The 19,302-nt window shown below is 52.6% G+C and overlaps 1 protein-coding gene across 10 annotated transcripts; it reads left to right on the forward strand.

Moving 5' to 3' along the window:
- Window positions 1-18: 18 nt before the first annotated feature.
- ETV4 (ETS variant transcription factor 4) lies at window positions 19-18,983 on the forward strand. Of its 10 annotated transcripts, none has more exons than XM_008012521.3 (13): window positions 19-175; window positions 682-792; window positions 983-1,076; window positions 1,304-1,351; window positions 9,957-10,010; window positions 12,813-12,939; window positions 13,451-13,612; window positions 13,859-14,124; window positions 16,659-16,733; window positions 16,888-16,956; window positions 17,164-17,336; window positions 17,603-17,704; window positions 18,083-18,983. In XM_008012521.3, the coding sequence occupies exons 2-13, from the start codon at window positions 733-735 to the stop codon at window positions 18,305-18,307; spliced, it is 1,455 nt and encodes a 484-aa protein (XP_008010712.3). In that variant the 5' UTR covers window positions 19-175; window positions 682-732; the 3' UTR covers window positions 18,308-18,983. The 10 variants fall into 10 exon arrangements, with proteins under 10 accessions (XP_008010712.3, XP_037849520.2, XP_037849516.2 ...); XM_037993588.2 differs by having other exon boundaries at window positions 34-175; window positions 16,858-16,956; XM_037993589.2 differs by lacking the exon at window positions 19-175 and adding an exon at window positions 383-478 and having other exon boundaries at window positions 16,858-16,956.
- Window positions 18,984-19,302: the final 319 nt, after the last annotated feature.

A 19,302-nucleotide genomic window follows, 5' to 3' on the forward strand; every position in this document is an offset into this window, starting at 1 on the left:
CAATCAGCTGCTCCCCCGGGCTCACAACTGTCTGCGGTGCCCGAAAAACAAGTCGGTGCGCTGGGGACCCAGGGCCGGGGCCGCCTTGCTCCGGCCTAGCCCCGCGGCCCTCGGTGCGGGCCCCAGGGCATGCTCGGGACCCCCCGCGGCTCCAGCCCAGAAGCCCCGGCCTCAGGTGAGGCTGCGGGAGGGAAAGGGAGGGAGAGTGTCTGTGATTCCCCGCCTCGCCTCCAACGCACACCACACTCACTCTCACCATCCGCCTCCGCAGATTCCAGGACGGGGGTGGGAAGCTCTGGGATTCGGGGCTGGAGGGGGCGCGGGAGTTGTGGGCATGCGATGGTGTGCGCCTCGCCTGCTTCTCCGCGCGCGCGCACACACACACAGACAAACACACACACACACGTCTTATGTAACCGAGCCCGGGTAGCGCAGGGCTGCAGAAAGCAGAAACCGCGAGCCCGGCTCCTGGGAGCAGGTGGGACCTCCTTTAGCCTTTGGCGGGAGGGGAGTGGTGGTGGCGCTCGGCCTGGCAGGCGGAAACCTCCCCATCGCCCCAGTGAGTCGGAGAAGTTTCGCCGTCGGACCCAGAGCCTTGGGACTGCCCCCTCCCGCCACCCCTCCCCGCCCCCATCGCAGCCCTCCCTGGACGGTGTGCGAACGCAGACCCCTCCCCCCCAGGTCTCGGCCCCCGCTTGGGGCCCTGGCCGTGCGGCCGGAGGGAGCGGCCGGATGGAGCGGAGGATGAAAGCCGGATACTTGGACCAGCAAGTGCCCTACACCTTCAACAGCGTGAGCGCCGCGCCGGCCTCCAATCCCGCCCCGCCCCGCACCCAGCCCCTACTCTCACCACAGTCCCCCTCCCTGCGGTCCCAGCGGAGTCCTGGGCTGCCCCGCCCCTGAGTCACCCGAGGACCCCAACCTCGTCCCCCAGACTAAGCGCCTCAGGGTGACTCGGGGGTATTCTCCCTGCTTCTCGCAGAAATCGCCCGGAAATGGGAGCTTGCGCGAAGCGCTGATGGTCCCGCAGGGGAAGCTCATGGACCCGGGCTCCCTGCCGCCCCTCGACTCTGAAGGTAAAGAGCAAGAGAGACAAACCGCGACCCTCCTCCGCCACACACACACACACACGGCCGATCCTGGAACCCCCGCCTGTTTCCCCAAAAAGCTCGCCCTCCAAGGGATTTTTGTCATTCTTCTTGGTCCCTACTCCCAAGGCAGGGGAGTCACCGGGGCTTGCTAGGGCTCCTTCTCTCTTACCGTCTCCTCCATCTCACCTCCAATCCCACTATTTACCCCTCAGATCTCTTCCAGGATCTAAGTCACTTCCAGGAGACGTGGCTCGCTGAAGGTGAGTAGTTTTGTGACCTTTTCTATTTTGGGAGGCTTGACAGGGGAACACTCCGTAGCCCCTGGTATTCCACCCTAGCCCCACACTTCTCCTCTCCCTTCCCTGCCTTAAGGAGTTCTCCAAGGCCCTTTCCCCAGGTCCCTTGCCACTCTACTCACCCCAGCACCCAGCGTGGATACTTATATTGATATTTATTTTCTCTACCCTGAGCCAGGCTTGTGTAACTAGGCTTGAGGATGAATCAGACCATTGTGTGGGGTATTTGCTTATTTGAATGGAACTTGGCCTCAGGCCCATTTTCCTGGTTGAAATTTTCATTTGCAAAGTTTGTTTTGCAGAAGCCGCCAGGCCAAGGTGCGTGTTGGGGTGTTGTTGGTGGGGGCGGGGGGCAGCAATTAATTTGTCACCTATCCTCCGGAGTTGCCCAAGCATTGATTCTTATCCCGAGTTTCTCTTCTTCCCAACCCCCAGCACCAAACAATTTACTGTCCAAGCCAAAAAAACAACAAAAGTTTAAATAATTCTTTTCGGCAGTCCTTTGGCAGGGAGAGCCCAGGGCTCCCTCCCCAAATAGCCTTGATTGTAATTCTAATAGCAAGTGTTCCTCCCTCTTCCATCCCGCTTGAATACCTCCGCCCCCAGGCAAATTCCCCCCTTCCTGTGTGCTGGCCGGGGTGGGGACCTTGGCTGGGCCTGATGGGGAGTTGGTGTGTTCGGGAGGTTTCCTGGTTGGATTCTTCGGTGCGTTTTGGTGGGGCCTGAGGGTGTCGCTGGTGGGGCTGCAGGTGGGAGGGAAAATGGTGGTTTAGACAGTCTCTGACAGGGAAGGGTTAACTACCCCCATCTTAGGGTTTATTTTAATGCTATGAAAATGAAGAAGCCAAAACACTAGGAACTTCTTTTTTGAGGTCTTTTTAAGGTCTTTTCCTTAGGATGTCCTCATCCCTCCACCCTGGGTGTGTAATTTTTTTAAAGCTCAAATCCAGCTGCCCTGGAACTCTCCACAGAAGCTTGGAGTAAAAAGAAAATGACCTGTGACTAGATCCTTGGAGTGAGACTAGGTCTGTCTTGCCCATTATGATATTTAAAAAATATATATGTTGACAGAATGACTAGCATAGAGCAAGCAGTCAAGACTTTTTGTGGAATTAATGGCTGAATGGCTGTGTGAGTGCTGGAGGGATCTGGGGGTTCTGTGGGTATTGTGTGCCTCTTCCCTGACCCTGCAAGTCCTGCATGCCCAGCTCCAATTTACAGGCAGAGCTTTGCCCTGTCTCCCCATCCTCCTCCTGAGGTTCCAGAGCTGGGCTGAAGAACGCAGAGGTGTCAGTTTCCTTGGGCTCTTAAAGACTTCCTTTCCCAGCGCCTGATTTCCCTCTGGCTCACCGGGCTTCATTCCTTGCCTGTCAGCTGAGAGTCCCCACAGTGGGCAGCTCCTGGGGCTGTGAGCTAGGGGTGGGCTGAGGTTGGCATTTTGGCAGCAGCTGGTCCATCTGTGCCTGGGTTTGAGATGGGAGGGGGAGGAAAATGCTCTCATCTCTCTACTTTGGAAGTCCCAACCCTTGGCCAGGGGTCTGGATAGGGTAGGCATGCCTGTGGCAGTGGCAGTGTGACAGCAAGTGTGTGAGTGTGTGTGCGAGAGCGACAGAGTGTGTGTGTGTGTGCGTGTGTGTGTGTGAGTTACATGCTGCTGCCCTGTACATTTAAATTCAGTGGGTGGGGAGGTGGGGGTGGGGATTGCAAGGCGGAGGTGGGGGGGCGCGCTGGGATCTCCTTGGTTCCCTCTCCTTCCTTCTGAGGGAGCAGCTCAGGTTCCCAGCTGGCGATGGATGGCCAGGCCTGAGGGGGGGATGCTGAGGCCGATTGCTCCTTCTCACTTTCTCTGCGGAGACAGATGCAGCTGCCGGGGCCCTGTCCCCCTGCACCATCCCAGCACCACCCCAGTCTCCTCTCCTGTCTCTTCCCACCAGGTCAGTGACCCCGGCAACCCATGGGGAGCTTTGGGGTGGCAGGGAGGGACTAGCTTCTTTGGAAACTTGCCAGTGGTGGGACGCATTAGAAGGAATGGGGACCAGAGCCCAACCTCCCTCTCTCAGTTTGGTTTTTTCCAAACCCCCAGTGTGGAGAGAAGCAGCTAGTGTGGGTGGGGCTGTGAAGACTTAGCATTTGGAGGAGGCACAGGTTGGAGCCAGGCAGGTATAGGGAGATTCCGATGTGGTTGCAGGTTCAGTGTCCTGTGTCCGTGCGTCGAAGGGTGAGTGTGAGTGCGGCTTTATGGAGGCAGTTCACATACCCTTGGGGTTGGGTTTTTGTAGATAGCAGGGAATTATGTGAGACTCGGAGGGCGTGTCTGATTTGGGGGTGCCTGGAATCTGTTGAGATGTTGGGGAAAGAATCAGGCTGCTACAAGGAGACCCAGGCTCAGGCAGGCTGAACCCAAAATGTGTCTGGCTATGGTAAAAGATGTGCTGGTTTCTTGTTGAAGGTTCCTTTCCAGGCTTGTTAGGAGCCCTGAACCTTTGGGGATAAAGACTTTGTTGTCTATTTGGTAGTAAGGGCCATTGACTCTAGGCCATGACTCCTTTGTGTGAGGCTGGGGTCTGTGGATTCCCAGAAGCTCTGTGGATAGGTTGCTGGGATCATGATCCCTCTGATACTGTGTGTAAAATTGCTAGAAGTGCACCATACATAAAGGTGTATGGATTTGTTTAGGAAGAAAATGACCCATAGCTTTTATCAGATTCTGGAAGGGATCGATCTGCGCTGCCCTTTTCACAGGAATCACTGCTCCCTAACCCTCCTCCAAGGGCTCCCGTCTCTTTGCCCTTTGACTTTCCCAATCATATTTGTAGGTCCAAAAAAAGACCCCATGTGTGGAGGGCGTGCATGGAGGGCACATTTCACCCTGTGCTGTTGTGCTGCCACAAGAGGGAAGTAAAAGGATTTAGGGTGTGTGCGTCCCAGAATATGTGTTCAAGTGCATGTACACTGGTGCTTTGGCATGTCTGTGGGGAGGGATGAGGTTAATCCCCTCCCTAATCTTTCCCAGCTACAATTCCTCCTTCTCCATCTTTCTGTCTCTTCCCTTTCCAGAAGACTCCTGGGGACAAATATGTCCCCTCCACAACTAGAGAACTGGTTTCTTCCAGTACAGAGGCTGCCAGGGTGGGGGCAGGGTAAGGGACAGCGGTGACACAATGGAGCAGAAGCTTTGAAGAATGCCTCTACCCCCTTCACCCTATGACTGGATCCTGGGAAGAGGGTGACAGAGCATATATAGTGTGGGTGGCTAACCTGTGGTGGGCTTCAGTGTGTCTCTGTTTTAACCTCTCAATTCTTCCAGAATCCAGCTTGGGAGGCCCCCAACCCCCTCCTCTTTTTTTACTGACCCCCATTTTGAAAGGAGAGTCCCTAAAATTCTTTCTCTCTCTCTCAGCATTATGCTGTCTTGGCACTTTTCCCACCCCCTCCTTAATCATCTGCCTCATCCCCAGACAGATAAACTCCATCTTAGTACCAAGATGGAGCTGGGGACAGACCCTGGCACACTGGCTTGGCAGCCAAGACTCAGCCAAGTTAACAAATAAATAGAGTGGTGTACACTCAAGACCAAACATGGTAATTAAAAATTCTCCTGCTCTCCAGGAACGCGAGGCTCAGTGTTCCTATTTCTATCCTGTTGACAGTCTCTGGATGACTGAGGGCCCTGGCCTACCCCTTTGGGAGAAGGCCAGTGTTTGGGGGAGGGGCTGAACTAGGACCGATTTCTCCTGGCTCTGGGAAGAGGATGGCACCACCTCTTTTGGGGTGTGGTGTGTGGGCTGGAGGAAGCCTCCTCCTGGACTGCTGGGCCCCTGGTTAAACTGTCAGGCCCGAGGCAAGAAGAAAGGCAGGATGATGTTGAGGGCTCTCTGCTCTCCAGCACCATTGACGGCAGCAGGAGATACCCCCAGCCCATTACCTCAATGGAAAGTAGCAGTTAATGAGGCCCCAGCGGTGGGGCTGGAGTGCGTCAACCACCCCTGAGTTCTGCACCACCCTTTCCCTTGGGACTCTTCTTGTCTAGTAGGAGGGAGGGAAATGTTGGTCACTCTGCTACCATCACCCCTGCTTCCTGCCACCTTGGGAGATGTTGCCTCAGAATGGACCAGAGGGCACAGCAGGGACAAGCCTGGCTTTGCATCCCTGGGCAGGTGGACAGATTTGGCCTCCTATCCTCTATCCAAATGTGCCTTTTTTTTTTTTTTTTTCTTTTTTGAGACGGAGTCTCGCTCTGTCGCCCAGGCTGGAGTGCAGTTGAGCAATCTCAGCTCACTGCAAGCTCCGCCTCCCGGGTTCGTGCCATTCTCCTGCCTCAGCTTCCTGTGTAGCTGGGACTACAGGTGCCTGCCACCGTACCCGGCTAATTTTTTGTGTTTTTAGTAGAGACGGGGTTTCACTGTGTTAGCCAGGATGGTCTCGATCTCCTGACCTCATGATCCGCCCGTCTCAGCCTCCCAAAGTGCTGTGGCGTGAGCCACCGCGCCCGGCCCAAATGTGCCTATTGTTAAGGTTGTGGTGGCTGAAGTGGGAGGATTACCTGAGCCCAGGAGTTTGAGGCTGCAGTGAGCTCCGATTGTGCCACTGCACTCAAGCCTGGGTGACAGAGGAGACTTCCTTATAATAGATAGATTTTAAAATGCAGATGCCTGGGCCCCACCTCAGTCCTATGGAATGGGAATCTCCAGAGGACGGGACTGGGAATCGTGTTTTTATTTTATTATTATTATTGAGACAGGGTCTCACTCTGTTGCCCAGGCTGGAGTGCATTGGTGCGATCTCGGCTCACTGTAACCTCCACCTCACGGGTTCAAGTGATTCTCCTGTCTCAGCCTCCCGAGTAGCCGGGATTACAGGCACCTGCTACCTTGCTGGGCTAATTTTTGTATTTTTAGTAGAGACGGGGTTTCGCCATGTTGGCCAGGCTGATGTAGAAATCCAGAGCTCAGATCATCTGCATGCCTCAGCCTCCTAAAGTGTTGGGATTACAGGTGTGAGCCACCACACCTGGCTGTAATCGTGTTTTTAACAATGCCCTGATGACTCCTGAATCAGGCCAGTTTGGGAATGGTTTGCCGTGTTTGTGTTCCTGAAAAGATGTGTGCTGGCTATGTGTTTCTGTTTGTTCTTGCATCGGATTTCACATCTCATTGATATCTCTGGTCACTTCAGACCAAAGTATTATTATGTTGACTCCTCTTAAGTTCTCGTTTAGCTGCTGGTGGCTTCTGATTCTTAAACTCCCTCTCCGTAATGCTTCTGTCAGGAAATCAACTATCTATTAATATAAGCCTATGTTTATAAACACTTGGCAGCTCTGATATTTCAAGCAAATTGTTGAAGAGTATTCTTGCCAGGCAACATAGCACAACCTAAAGTATCCCCTGTGAGATGTGCTTTCCTGAAGAGGACCTGCCTCTAGTGTTGCCTTGTGTGTGGAGAGGGGGAAGCTGCAGGGAAGGGCTAGGATGGTCAGGATCTCTTCAGTGCATGCCCCCAGGCCCACAGTGCTGACTCCTGCCAGCCTGAGGACAAACGAGTATTGCATGTTTATTCATGTAGTCCAGAAATAATGCACTGAGCATCTACTCTAACACTCTGTCTACTCTGACCCTGTGCTGGGTGCTGGGGCATCAGATGACAAGAAAGATAAAGCTCTTGCCCTCACAGAGCTTAACTTCCTGGTGGAGGAGATAGATAATAAACAGGTAAACATAATATGTTCAGGTGGAAATATGTGCTAGGGAGAAAACAAAACAGAGATGCAATGGAGAGCCAGGAGGAACCACTTTGGTTTAGGGGTGGTCAGAGAAGGCCTCTCCAGAGATGTCAAAGTGAGCTAAGACTCTGATGGCCAGGAAAAAAAGAAGAAGGCAGGAAAGCATCTGGTGAAGAAGAAACAAGCTCAGCAGGTTTGGGGGCTAGAAAGGAGACCAGAGCGCCGCAGACTCACAGGCAAGGAGAGGCAGGTCAGAGAGGTAGGCAAGGCCAAGTCATGCAGAGTCTTGGAGGTCAAGGGCAAGCGTTTGGGTTTCATGCTTTAAATAACAGAGAGAAATGATTTGATTTCTGTTGTAAAAAGATCACTGTGACAGCTAGGTGGAGAGCAAGGGACTACAGAGGATAAGAGTGAAAGTAGGGTATCCTGGTAAGAGGCTGTGGGTGAAATCCAAATAAGAAATGATGGAGCCTTAGTCTAGAGAGAAGCCTAGAGAGAAGCAAAAGAGATGGGATGTGTATTTGTATAGGCCAAGGGTATGGAGGTTTTCTCTAGCCATCTCATACCTCTCACCAGCCATTTTGACCTCTCTGGGCATTTTATCAATCCGTTTCCCCATTGTCCAATCTGAGAGCAGTCTCCAGGGAAGGAGAGTCCAGCCTCCTTGGGCTACAGGTTCCACTGCATCACCCGAGAACCACTCTCTTCCTGGAATAATACCAGGAAGTTCTTCTTGGTGTCTACACTTCCTGCTGTGATCCATTTATTTTTGAGAGAGGGGCAAAAGTGGGCAAAGACTCCGGGATCAAGGGAGATACTTAGCTGTATAACCACCTGAGAAGGCCCCCTCTGGGGAGGCCAGAATAGGAACTAGAAGTCAGAGTTTGATGTTCAGGTTAGAAGCCATGGATGAGGTGCTGCTGTATTTCAGTTTTCCTGCCTATTCCCAAACCCAGCTCCACCCATCCTGGCACCCTGGGACAGCTCTTCAGATCTCCAACCTTGGGAATCTCTCCCCACCTTAGTTGCACATTAAAGGGATGAGGAACCTATGTACTCAGCCAGTGTCCTTTGCCTTCTGCAACAGTCCCAGTCACTAGCCTCCTGCTCTTCCACTGTCATCCTTCTTTTTTATTTTATTTATTTATTTTTGAGATGGAGTCTTGCTCTGTCGCCAGGCTGGAGTGCTGTGGTGCGATCTCAGCTCACTGCAACCTCCACCACCCAGGTTCAAGTTATTCTTCTGCCTCAGCCACCGGAGTAGCTGGGATTACAGGCGTGCCACCACGTCCAGCTAATTTTTTTTTTTTTTTGAGATGGAGTCTTGCACTGTCGCCCAGGCTGGGGTGCAGTGGCGCGATCTCAGCTCACTGCAAGCTCCACCTCCCGGGTTCACGCCATTCTCCTGCCTCAGGCATACTGCTGCCTCAGGAGTAGCTGGGACTACAGGCGCCCACCACAATGCCTAGCTAATTTTTTTGGTATTTTTAGTAGAGACGGGGTTTTACCGTGTTAGCCAGGATGGTCTCCCTCTCCTGACCTCGTGATCCGCCCACCTCGGCCTCCCAAAGTGCTGGGATTACAGGCATGAGCCACCACGCCCGACCTTTATTTTTCATTTTTTTGGACAGAGTCTCACTTTGTCGCCCAGGCTGGAGTGCAGTGTCATGATCTCAGCTCACTGCAACCTCCGCCTCCTGGGTTCAAGCAATTCTCCTGTCTCAGCCTTCCGAGTAGCTGAGATTACAGGCACCCACCACCACGCCTGGCTAATTTTTTAATTTTTTTAATAGAGATGGGAGTTTCACCTTGTTGGCCAGGCTGGTCTCAAACTCCTGACCTCAAGTGATCCTCCTGCCTCAGCCTCCCAAAGTGCTGGGATTACAGGCATGAGCCACTGCGCCCAGCCACCCCCCATGTGATTTTATTTATTATTTAATTTTATTTTTCTTTTGAGATGGAGTTTAACTCTTGTTGCCCAGGCTGGAGTGCAGTGGCACAATCTCAGCTCACTGCAACCTCTGCCTCCCAGGTTCAAGTGATTCTTCTGTCTCAGCTACCTGAGTAGCTGGGATTAATAGACACCCGCCACCACGCCCAGCTAATTTTTGTCTTTTTAGTAAAGAGGGGTTTCGCCATTTTGGCCAGGCTGGTCTCGAACTCCTAACCTCAGGTGATCCACCTGCCTCGACCTCCCAAAGTGCTGGGATTACAGGCGTCAGCCACCACGCCCCGCTGCTTCCTATGTGCTAAAATCCACAGGATCCCACTGCTTATAATGTCTGCCCATCCTAGATATGACTGCTGTGAGCTTTAAGGGAGTTTTGTAAACTCTGAGGGGCGAGGCTGTTTCACTTCAGAAAAATGGAGGAAATAAAGACAAAGCATCTAGAAAAAGAAAGACTGGAATCTGCTCAGACAGGTTCTGGGAAAGTCTTCACTTCTGGGTCTTAGTGGAGCCCAGAGCTGGAGGGCACTAGGACCTAGGGTGGAGCAGCCTTTAGTCTCAAGCAAGCTTGTCCAACCCGTGGGCCTGCGGGCCACTTGCAGCCTGTGGTAGCTTTTGAATGTGGCCCAGGCCCAACACAAATTCCTCATGAAATTTCTTAAAACATTATGAGATTTGTTTGAGATTTGTGATTTTTTTTTTTTAAGTTCATCAGCTATTGTTAGTGTATTTGTGTATTTTATGTGTGGCCCAAGACTATTCTTATAATGTGGACACCCTGGGTCTAAAGGCTGTTGGTCCTTTCTTGGCTGTTGCTAATCTGCAGGGCTGCAATAATGGAGCCTCCCAGGGGACAACTAGGGCCCCGCCCCAAACTCACCTCTCACCTCTTTCTGCAGCTCAGGTACCAGACAGTGATGAGCAGTTTGTTCCTGATTTCCATTCAGAAAACCGTGAGTAGAGGTCCCTGGGGAGAGGGTATATGGAGTGGAGGATGGCAGGAAGTGAGTCATACGATAATAGAGAATCACAGGAGATCAGCTTGTTCTCTCCTAAAAAAACAGTGGGGGTGAAGGTCAGGGCTCCCCATTCTGGGATTTGATCTCAAAGACCAAGGCAATAACTGGAATGAAAACCTTGGTTGAAATCTGGGGCTTGCCATGTTCTTGCTGTGTGACCTTAGAGCAGACACTATCCCTCTGGTTCTCCATTGCCTTATATCTGAAGTGAGGGGCCTGGGCCAGTTCAGCAGAGTCCAGTTCTAGTGTTTTTTTTTTTTTCCTCCCCCGAGACAGAGTCTTGCTCTGTCGCCTAGGCTGGAGTGTAGTGGCACGATCTCGGCTCACTGCAACCTCTGCCTCCCAGGTTTAAGCTATTCTCCTGCCTCAGCCTCTGGAGTAGCTGGGATTATAGGCGCCCACCACCACACCCAGCTAATTTTTGTATTTTTTGAAGAGACAGGGTTTCACCATGTTGGCCGGGCTGGTCTCGAACTCCTGACCTTGTCATCCGCCCACCTCGGCCTCCCAAACTGCTGGGATTACAGGCATGAGCCACCGTGCCCGGCCCCAGTTCTAGTGTTCTAAGTCACTTTCATAAACTGGGGACAATTTTGACCCCCAAGAGACATTTAGTAATATCTGTAGACATTTTTGGTTGTCACGATTGAGGGTGGGGTGCTACTGGTGTCTAGTGGATAGAGAGGTCAGGGATACTGCTAAAAGCATCCTATGATGCTCAGGACAGCTCCTTACAATATATTAATAAAACACTATCTGGCCCACATGCCAGTAGTGCCACTGTTGAGAAACCCTGCTTTAGGCTGGGTGTAGGTGGCTCACACCTGTAATCCCAGCACTTTGGGAGGCTGAGGCGGGTGGATCACATGAGGTCAGGAGTTTGAGACCAACCTGGCCAACATGATGAAATTCCGTCTTTACTAAAATACAAAAGTTAGCCGGGCATCGTGGTGTGTACCTGTAATCCCAGCTACTCAGGAGGCTGAGGCAAAAGAATTGCTTGAACCTGGGAGGCGGAGGTTGCAGTGAGGCAAGATTGAGCCACTGCACTCCAGCCTGGGCGACAGAGCGAGGCTCCATCTCAAAAAAACAAAAATCAAAAAACAAAGAAACCCTGCTTTAATGTCAGATACTTTGCTGTCAACTGTCTTCACCTGTGAAACAAAACAGGCACGAGGAATCAAAAACACCTGAGAATAGTTGGTTATAAACAGAGCATTTGAGTGGACTGCAGGTAAAACTGAATCTCACTCACACTGACTTGGAACCAACTCTTTGCTGCTCAGCCACGTACGTGGCCAGAGTTTGGGAACCCAGCAGGGGCCACAGGAAAGGCCAATGTTCTTCACAGATAAGTAGGAACATGTGTATAATGTTAGTCAGCTGACATTCAAGTGGGCCAATATCCAACCTCAACGAGAAAAAGTTTTTTTTAATCAATTAATTTTTTTTGAGACGGAGTTTCGCTCTTGTTGCCTAGGCTGGAGTGCAATGGCGCGATCTCGGCTCACTGCAACCTCTGCCTCCTAGGTTGAAGCAATTCTCCTGCCTCAGCCTCCCGAGTAGCTGGGATTATAGGGATGCGCCACCATGCTCGGTTAATTTTTTTGTATTTTAGTAGAGGGAAAAACCAACATAGTGTTTCTATGTTGGTCAGGCTGGTCTGGAACTTCTGACGTCAGATGATCAACCCGCCTTGGCCTCCCAAAGTGCTGGGGTTACAGGCGTGAGCCACTGCACCCGGCCAAGAAAGATTCTTTATATCCTCAAATAAGAAAACATGTCGGCCGGGCGCGGTGGCTCAACCCTGTAATCCCAGCACTTTGGGAGGCTGAGACGGGCGGATCACGAGGTCAGGAGATCGAGACCATCTTGGCTAACACGGTGAAACCCCATGTCTACTAAAAAATACAAAAAACTAGCCGGGCGAGGTGGCGGGCGCCTGTAGTCCCAGCTACTCGGGAGGCTGAGGCAGGAGAATGGCGTAAACCCGGGAGGCGGAGCTTGCAGTGAGCTGAGATCTGGCCACTGCACTCCAGCCTGGGCGACAGAGCGAGACTCCGTCTCAAAAAAAAAAAAAAAAAAAACATGTCGCTCCCTTGGAATTTTCCAGGGCACTCAGGAAAACGACAGGCCCTAAGTTGGAGGTGCTCACTCCTTGAAAGTGTTTTCTGGGGCCTGGGGTTGCATTAAATGTTTTTGTTTTTTGTTTTTTGTTTTTGAGATGGAGTCTCGCTCTGTCACCGAGGCTGGAGTGCAGTGACATGATCTTGGCTCGCTGCAATCTCCGCCTCCCGGGTTCAAGCAATTTTCTTGCCTCAGCCTCCGGAGTAGCTGGGACTACAGGCACCCACCACCATGCCCGGCTAATTTTTTTTTTTTTTTTTTGTATTTTTAGTAGAGACGGGGTTTCACCATGTTGGCCAGGCTGGTCTTGGACTCCTGCCTCCCAAAGTGCTGGGATTACAGGCGTGAGCCACCGTGCCCAGCCTAAATGTTGAACTTTAGATGGTTTCTTTGGTTAATAATCAGACACTAGTCTGATGTATAAACTAGACATAATGTAAATAGCTAAAATGTTGTTGTCTCACTGCGGATCTCAGAAAATTGTATCAGAGAGGGAAGGAGGCTGTACCAGTCACCCAGCTGGTCTTCAAAGTGCAGAAGGTATCAGAAGCCCTGCCTGCCGCTTGTGTGACAGGCTCTGGCCTTGCTCTGCCCCCTCCATCCCCACAGTAGCTTTCCACAGCCCCACCACCAGGATCAAGAAGGAGCCCCAGAGTCCCCGCACAGACCCGGCCCTGTCCTGCAGCAGGAAGCCGCCACTCCCCTACCACCATGGCGAGCAGTGCCTTTACTCCAGGTGAGCCCCAGCCCGGACCTGGTGAAGGGTAGGGGAAGGGTTCCTGAGGAGGGAGGCAGGGGGCACCCAGCAGCAGAGGTAGCAGCTGAGATGCAAGTTAGACAACAGAAAGGATTTTCTAGCTCCTGTAAGGAAGCGATACAGCTGAGGATTTCCTCTAAATAGACGGAAAACGCAGCAGAGGGCCTCAGGAATATATACTGAGGCCAGAGCAGATTCTGTTTCCACCAAGAGGCCCACTGTCCCACCTAAACCATTGCTCTGAGCAACAAATCCCCCCTGTATGAATCCCAGGGGTTCAAGACCAGCCTGGGCAACAGAGGGAGACTGTCTCTGAAAAAAGAAAAGAAGTGGCTAGGGCTGAGTCTGTGGCTCCTGCTGTTCCCTTCTCAGCCCCCTCTATCCTTCCTTCTCCCGTAATCCCTGTGACCTCACTTTCCTTGGAATGAAGGGTTCAAAGATGCTTGCCAGCTTCTCTGCCCCCTCACCCCTGTCTCCTTCTCAACTCTAGTGCCTATGACCCCCCCAGACAACTCGCCATCAAGTCCCCTGCCCCTGGTGCCCTTGGACAGTCGCCCCTGCAGCCCTTTCCCCGGGCGGAGCAACGGAATTTCCTGAGATCCTCTGGGACCTCCCAACCCCACCCTGGCCATGGGTACCCTGGGGAACGTAGGTAAGGAGACAGGGAAGCGCACTGCTCATGGGCCCAGGTGTTTTTTCTTTAATTCCCGAGTGTTCTCCATAAAGACTTGAGCTGTGGGGTGGTGCAGGTGGGGGGCGGCGGAATAGAGAGGGAGAGATACTGACACCCCAACCCCCTACCCCCAATTCCAGAGCCCACTCTAAAAGCCTAGGAGTAACAGGCTCCAGGAGGGATTAATTTAAAGTTCTCTTCTCTTCCTTCTCCAACCACATCCAGCTCCGTCTTCCAGCAGCCCCTGGACATTTGCCACTCCTTCACATCTCAGGGAGGGGGCCGGGAACCCCTTCCAGCCCCCTACCAACACCAGCTGTCGGAGCCCTGCCCATCCTACCCCCAGCAGAGCTTTAAGCAAGAATACCATGATCCCCTGTATGAACAGGCGGGCCAGCCAGCTGTGGACCAGGGTGGGGTCAACGGGCACAGGTACCCAGGGGCGGGGGTGGTGATCAAACAGGAACAGACGGACTTCGCCTACGACTCAGGTAAGAGACTAGGGTGGGGCAGGGTGGCATGTGATCAAGTGAAGAATTCAGTTAAGCCCAGAATGTCTCCCCAGTTTTTTACATTGCTGTTTACCATTTCATACATCCAACCCACCCACCCACTTTTTTCTTCACAATTTCAAAAGAACTGTTATTTTTTTCTCTTTCTTTTTTTTTTTAGACGGGGTCCTGCTCTGTGGCCCAGGCTAGAGTGCAGTGGTACGATCTCTGCTCACTGCAACCTCCACCTCCTGGGTTCAAGCGATTCTCGTGCCTCAGCCTCCCAAGTACCTGGGATTACAGGCACCAGCCACCATGCCCAGCTAATTTTTGTATTTTTAGTAGAGACGGGGTTTCGCCATGTTGGCCAGGATGGTCTCGAACTCCTGACTTCATGTGATCCATCCGCCTCGGCCTCCCAAACTGCTGTAATTATAGGCATGAGCCACCTCACCAGGACAAATTGTTACTTTTCAATGAGCAAACCTATATTCAGATTAAAAGATAAGGCCCCCACCCCCACCCCAGGACATGGTGAGTCATCTGTAATTCCAATACTTTAGGAGGCCATAGTGGGAGGATCGCTTGAGCCCAGGAATTAGTTCAAGGCCAGCCTGGGCAACAAAGTGAGACCCCGTGTCTATTTATAAAAAAGTAAAATAAAACTAAAATAAAGGGGGATGTAGAGCCTTCCCTCAGGTAGCTTGTGACTTAATAGGAAAGTTAAGGCATTTATTTCTATTTAACAGGTGTTTGAGGTTTTAATTACCTATTAAGACCAAACTACTGTGACAGGAACATGAGTGTGCAGAGTTGGGAAATACAAAGATGAATAGGATGTGTCTGGTCCCTATCCCCATAGAGGCTTAAAAATACAAAGGGATTTGAATGAAGAGAAACATGAATTTGAAACTAGCCAGGCTCATGGTTCTTGCTAGTTCTCAATAGGAGCGCAGGGTTTTTTGTTGTTGTGTTGTTTTGTTTTGTTTGTTTTGAGACGGAGTCTTGCTCTGTTTATTTTGAGACGGAGTCCTGCTCTGTCGCCCAGGCTGGAGTGCCACTGGATTCAAGTGATTCTCATGCCTCAGCTTCCCGAGTAGCTGGGGTTACAGGCACCCACCACCACGCCCAGCTAATTTTTGTATTTTTAGTAGAGATGAGGTTTCATCATGTTGTTCAGGCTGGTAGGAGCACAGGTTAATACGTGGTTTACACATCCTATTTGAGCCTCCCAGTTGATGTTTGCCCTGGCCAGAGGCTGGGCACTGGAAGTAGGAACTCCTTTAAATTCTAGTTCCACCTGGCTGTTGACTGGAGTGAGATGCACTCAGCAAATAGCTATAGTTCAAAGCCCCAAGAGCCAAAGGAGGGCCAGTCCCAGGAAGGGTCCAGAAAACCCTGCCTTTTTTCCTTTCCTCCTAGCTTTTGTTACATTACTAGCCCCAGAGTTTATTAGAGTAAGCCCAGAGCTAGCTAGAATGTTAGAATTTCCCTTTTTGTGGTGCCCACAACCGTTCAGGGGCAGGGGGATGAACCACAAACCCTCAGGCTGTCCAACTGAGAACCGGATGGTGCTTCTGTCCTCAAATCCAGAGCATAAGCCTGAGCCAGGCTTGGCAGTGAGCTGGGGAGAGGAAGAGGGAGGCACTCTTTGCTGCTGACCTTCAAAGGCTGTAGACCGGAGGGGATTGTGTTACATGCCCTTGAACTCCTGCCCCTCCCCCCAGCTACTCCTGAATGGAGTCAGGAATTCCATTCACAAAATGGAGGCATGAATGAGCCCACCCTCCCGCCTGCTCCCGGAGGTGTCAGGTTTCACCATCTTCTCATTCATAGGTGGGAGTGGAGTGGGGGGAGGGCGGGAAGGGGTTGGAACTTGAACGGGTGGCTTCACACAGCCACCTCCCCGATGTGGAGTGGGGAGGTTCCTATCCTATGGAATGGAATGAAATGAAGTGGAATGTGCTCTGTTAGACCTGAAAAAACAAGGCCCAGTGCCCACTGCCTCTTTGCCAGGCTCATGCAGGCGCATGCTCTCAGTTTCTGTCACATAGACACACATACACACACACACACACACACACACACACACACCCACACCCCGCCCCGCTTCCCCGCCCCCCCCGCCCCAGGCTGGGAACCTGACCTGCTGACCAGACATTTGTCCATTCTGAGGGAGTCTTAGGCGTGGACACCGAACCCTTTCCCCGGACGTTCATTTCACCCTCCCTCCTCCCCCTGAACTCGCAGGAAACAGCTGCTCCCTGGCAGCTTGGGCCCTGCCGAACAGCTTGCCCGGCCCCCGCTGCTGCCTTCCACGGCCTCTGCCCCAGCCCTCAAGTTGAGGAGGGGTTCCAGTGTCACACTCCCTCTAGGTGAACTTTCCCTGGGATTTTGTGGTTGGCAGGCAACTTGGGCAAAGAACAGGAAGCAGGCTGGAAGGAAGAACTTCATGAATGTGGATAGGACTTCCTCCTCTCCTGCTCTCTAGCTCCACCCCAAGCCACCTCACATCACCCTTTCTTCCCCCACAGATGTCACCGGGTGCGCATCAATGTACCTCCACACAGAGGGCTTCTCTGGGCCCTCTCCAGGTGACAGGGCCATGGGTAAGGCAGCTCCCCTTCCCCTGCCAAGCCCTCCATGTTGGGGGAGGGAGCACTGCCATTGGGGAGGGTCTCCCTGGCCAGGAGTCCCTCTGGACTCTCTGGGGTCTCGTCGGTGAACCCCTAGATCTGAGCAACCCCCAACTTCCTCTACAAGGCTATGGCTATGAGAAACCTCTGCGACCATTCCCAGATGATGTCTGCGTTGTCCCTGAGAAGTTTGAAGGTCAGAGAAGTGACTGTTCATGGGAGGGTCAAGGTCTTATCATGTTGTGTCCCTGCAGGAGTCACATCACATTTCATTGTTGCAAGAGGGTGGGACCCATAGAAAAGTACCTGGGAAGACCCCTTGGAGAAATCCCTGGGGTGGGAGGTGGTTGCTTGGGGGACCAAAAGACACAAACCCCACACCTCCTATTTTCGTGTTCCCCAGGAGACATCAAGCAGGAAGGGGTCAATGCATTTCGAGAGGGGCCACCCTACCAGCGCCGGGGTGCCCTACAGCTGTGGCAATTTCTGGTGGCCCTGCTGGATGACCCAACAAATGCCCATTTCATTGCCTGGACAGGCCGGGGAATGGAGTTCAAGCTCATTGAGCCTGAGGAGGTGGGCCTCTTGGATGTCCCCAGCCCTCCTTTCCAAAGTTTAGGGCCTGGAGGTGGGAGAACCTGGGAAATGGTGGCACGTGCCTCCACCATGATCCTTGCTTTACCTAACCGGAATTCTTGCCAAGCATAAGTTTGTGGGCTGATGCTTTGTTGCAGGGCTAGCTTAGCACTTTGCACCAAGAATCTCAAGTGCTCTTTCTGACCTTACCCCATTTTTTCTTCTGCTGAGGTAGCATCTCTACCCCAAAACTGTTTTGTCCCCAGGTCGCCAGGCTCTGGGGCATCCAGAAGAACCGGCCAGCCATGAATTACGACAAGTTGAGCCGCTCGCTCCGATACTATTACGAGAAAGGCATCATGCAGAAGGTGGGGGCTGTGGGTCTAGGGACAAGGTGGTGGGGGGGCAGTGGCCATGAGAAGTTGATGGGGGGAGAGGGTCAGCGGAGCAGTTCTCAGCAACTTTGTAGGATCAGATAATGAATCAGTCAGAGGGACAAGAAATTGTCAAGGTTCTCCTCTCCCAAAAAAGTGTAACTCAGAAGCCCAAGCATGGAGAAGTTGAGATGAAAAAGGGATAAGAACTGTGAAGGGAGAGTCAGCTTCTCAGGAGAACCAGCATAGGAGAGAAATGCCCCAAGCATCTGCCTGGACTGGTAGAAGGGCCGCATTCCCTGCTCCCCTACCTTACCCCATACAAAGGCTGGGGGGCTAGCCAGGCTGACCAGCCCTTCTCTCTCCCCATAGGTGGCTGGTGAGCGTTACGTGTACAAGTTTGTGTGCGAGCCCGAGGCCCTCTTCTCTTTGGCCTTCCCGGACAATCAGCGTCCAGCTCTCAAGGCCGAGTTTGACCGGCCTGTCAGTGAGGAGGACACAGTCCCTTTGTCTCACTTGGATGAGAGCCCCGCCTACCTCCCAGAGCTGGCTGGCCCTGCCCAGCCGTTTGGCCCCAAGGGTGGCTACTCATACTAGCCCCCAGCGGCTGTTCCCCCTGCCGCAGGTGGGTGCTGCCCTGTGTACATATAGATGAATTTGGTGTTGGGGAAACCTTCATCTGAAACCCAGATGTCTCTGGGTCAGATCTCCACTGTCCTACCAGTTGCCCTAGCCCAGACTCTGAGCTGCTCACCAGAGTCATTGGGAAGGAAAAGTGGAGAAATGGCAAGTCTAAAGGTAGAGTCTCAGAAACTCCCCTGGGGGTTTCACCTGGGCCCTGGAGGAATTCAGCTCATCTTCTTCCTAGGTCCAAGCTCCCCACACCTTTTCCCCAACCACAGAGAACAAGAGTTCTCTTCTGGGGGACAGAGAAGGCGCTTCCCAACTTTACACTGGCAGGAGGGTGAGGAGGTTCACTGAGCTCCCCAGATCTCCCACTGCGGGGAGACAGAAGCCTGGACTCTGCCCCACGCTATGGCCCTGGAGTGTCCCGGCTTGTCAGTTCTTGGTGCTCTGTGTTCCCAGAAGCAGGGGGAGGTTGAAGAAAGGAACCTGGGATGGGGGGTGCTGGGTAGAAGCAGAGAGGGATGGGTTCCTGCTCCAAGGGACCCTTTGCCTTTCTTCTGCCCTTTCCTAGGCTCAGGCCTGGGTTTCCACTTCCACCTCCACCACATCTGCCAGACCTTAATAAAGGCCCCCACTTCTCCCATTAGTTCTCCTGTGTCCTCTTTGCTGCCATGAGGGAACAGACCTGGGGGTAGAAAGAGCTCTGGCCTTGAAGCAGAGCTGACTGGTTTGGGGCCAGGCCCTGACACTTAAATCCCCATGTGAATTTGAAAAAAGGCAGTTCACCTGACTATTTCTCTTCTGAAAAATGGGCTTAATGATACCTGCCCTTCCCTTCTCCCAGCATTACTGTGTGAGAATCCAGAAATAATAGACAGGGGGTACTTGATAACCTGGATAGGTACCCCCTTGTGCACTCTGGGCCTGCTTCCGGCAGCAGTCTCCCTGCCCCTGCGGGTGGGGCA

The sequence above is a fragment of the Chlorocebus sabaeus genome, chromosome 16 (genome assembly GCF_047675955.1).
Source record: "Chlorocebus sabaeus isolate Y175 chromosome 16, mChlSab1.0.hap1, whole genome shotgun sequence".
Classification (NCBI taxonomy): Eukaryota; Metazoa; Chordata; class Mammalia; order Primates; family Cercopithecidae; genus Chlorocebus; species Chlorocebus sabaeus.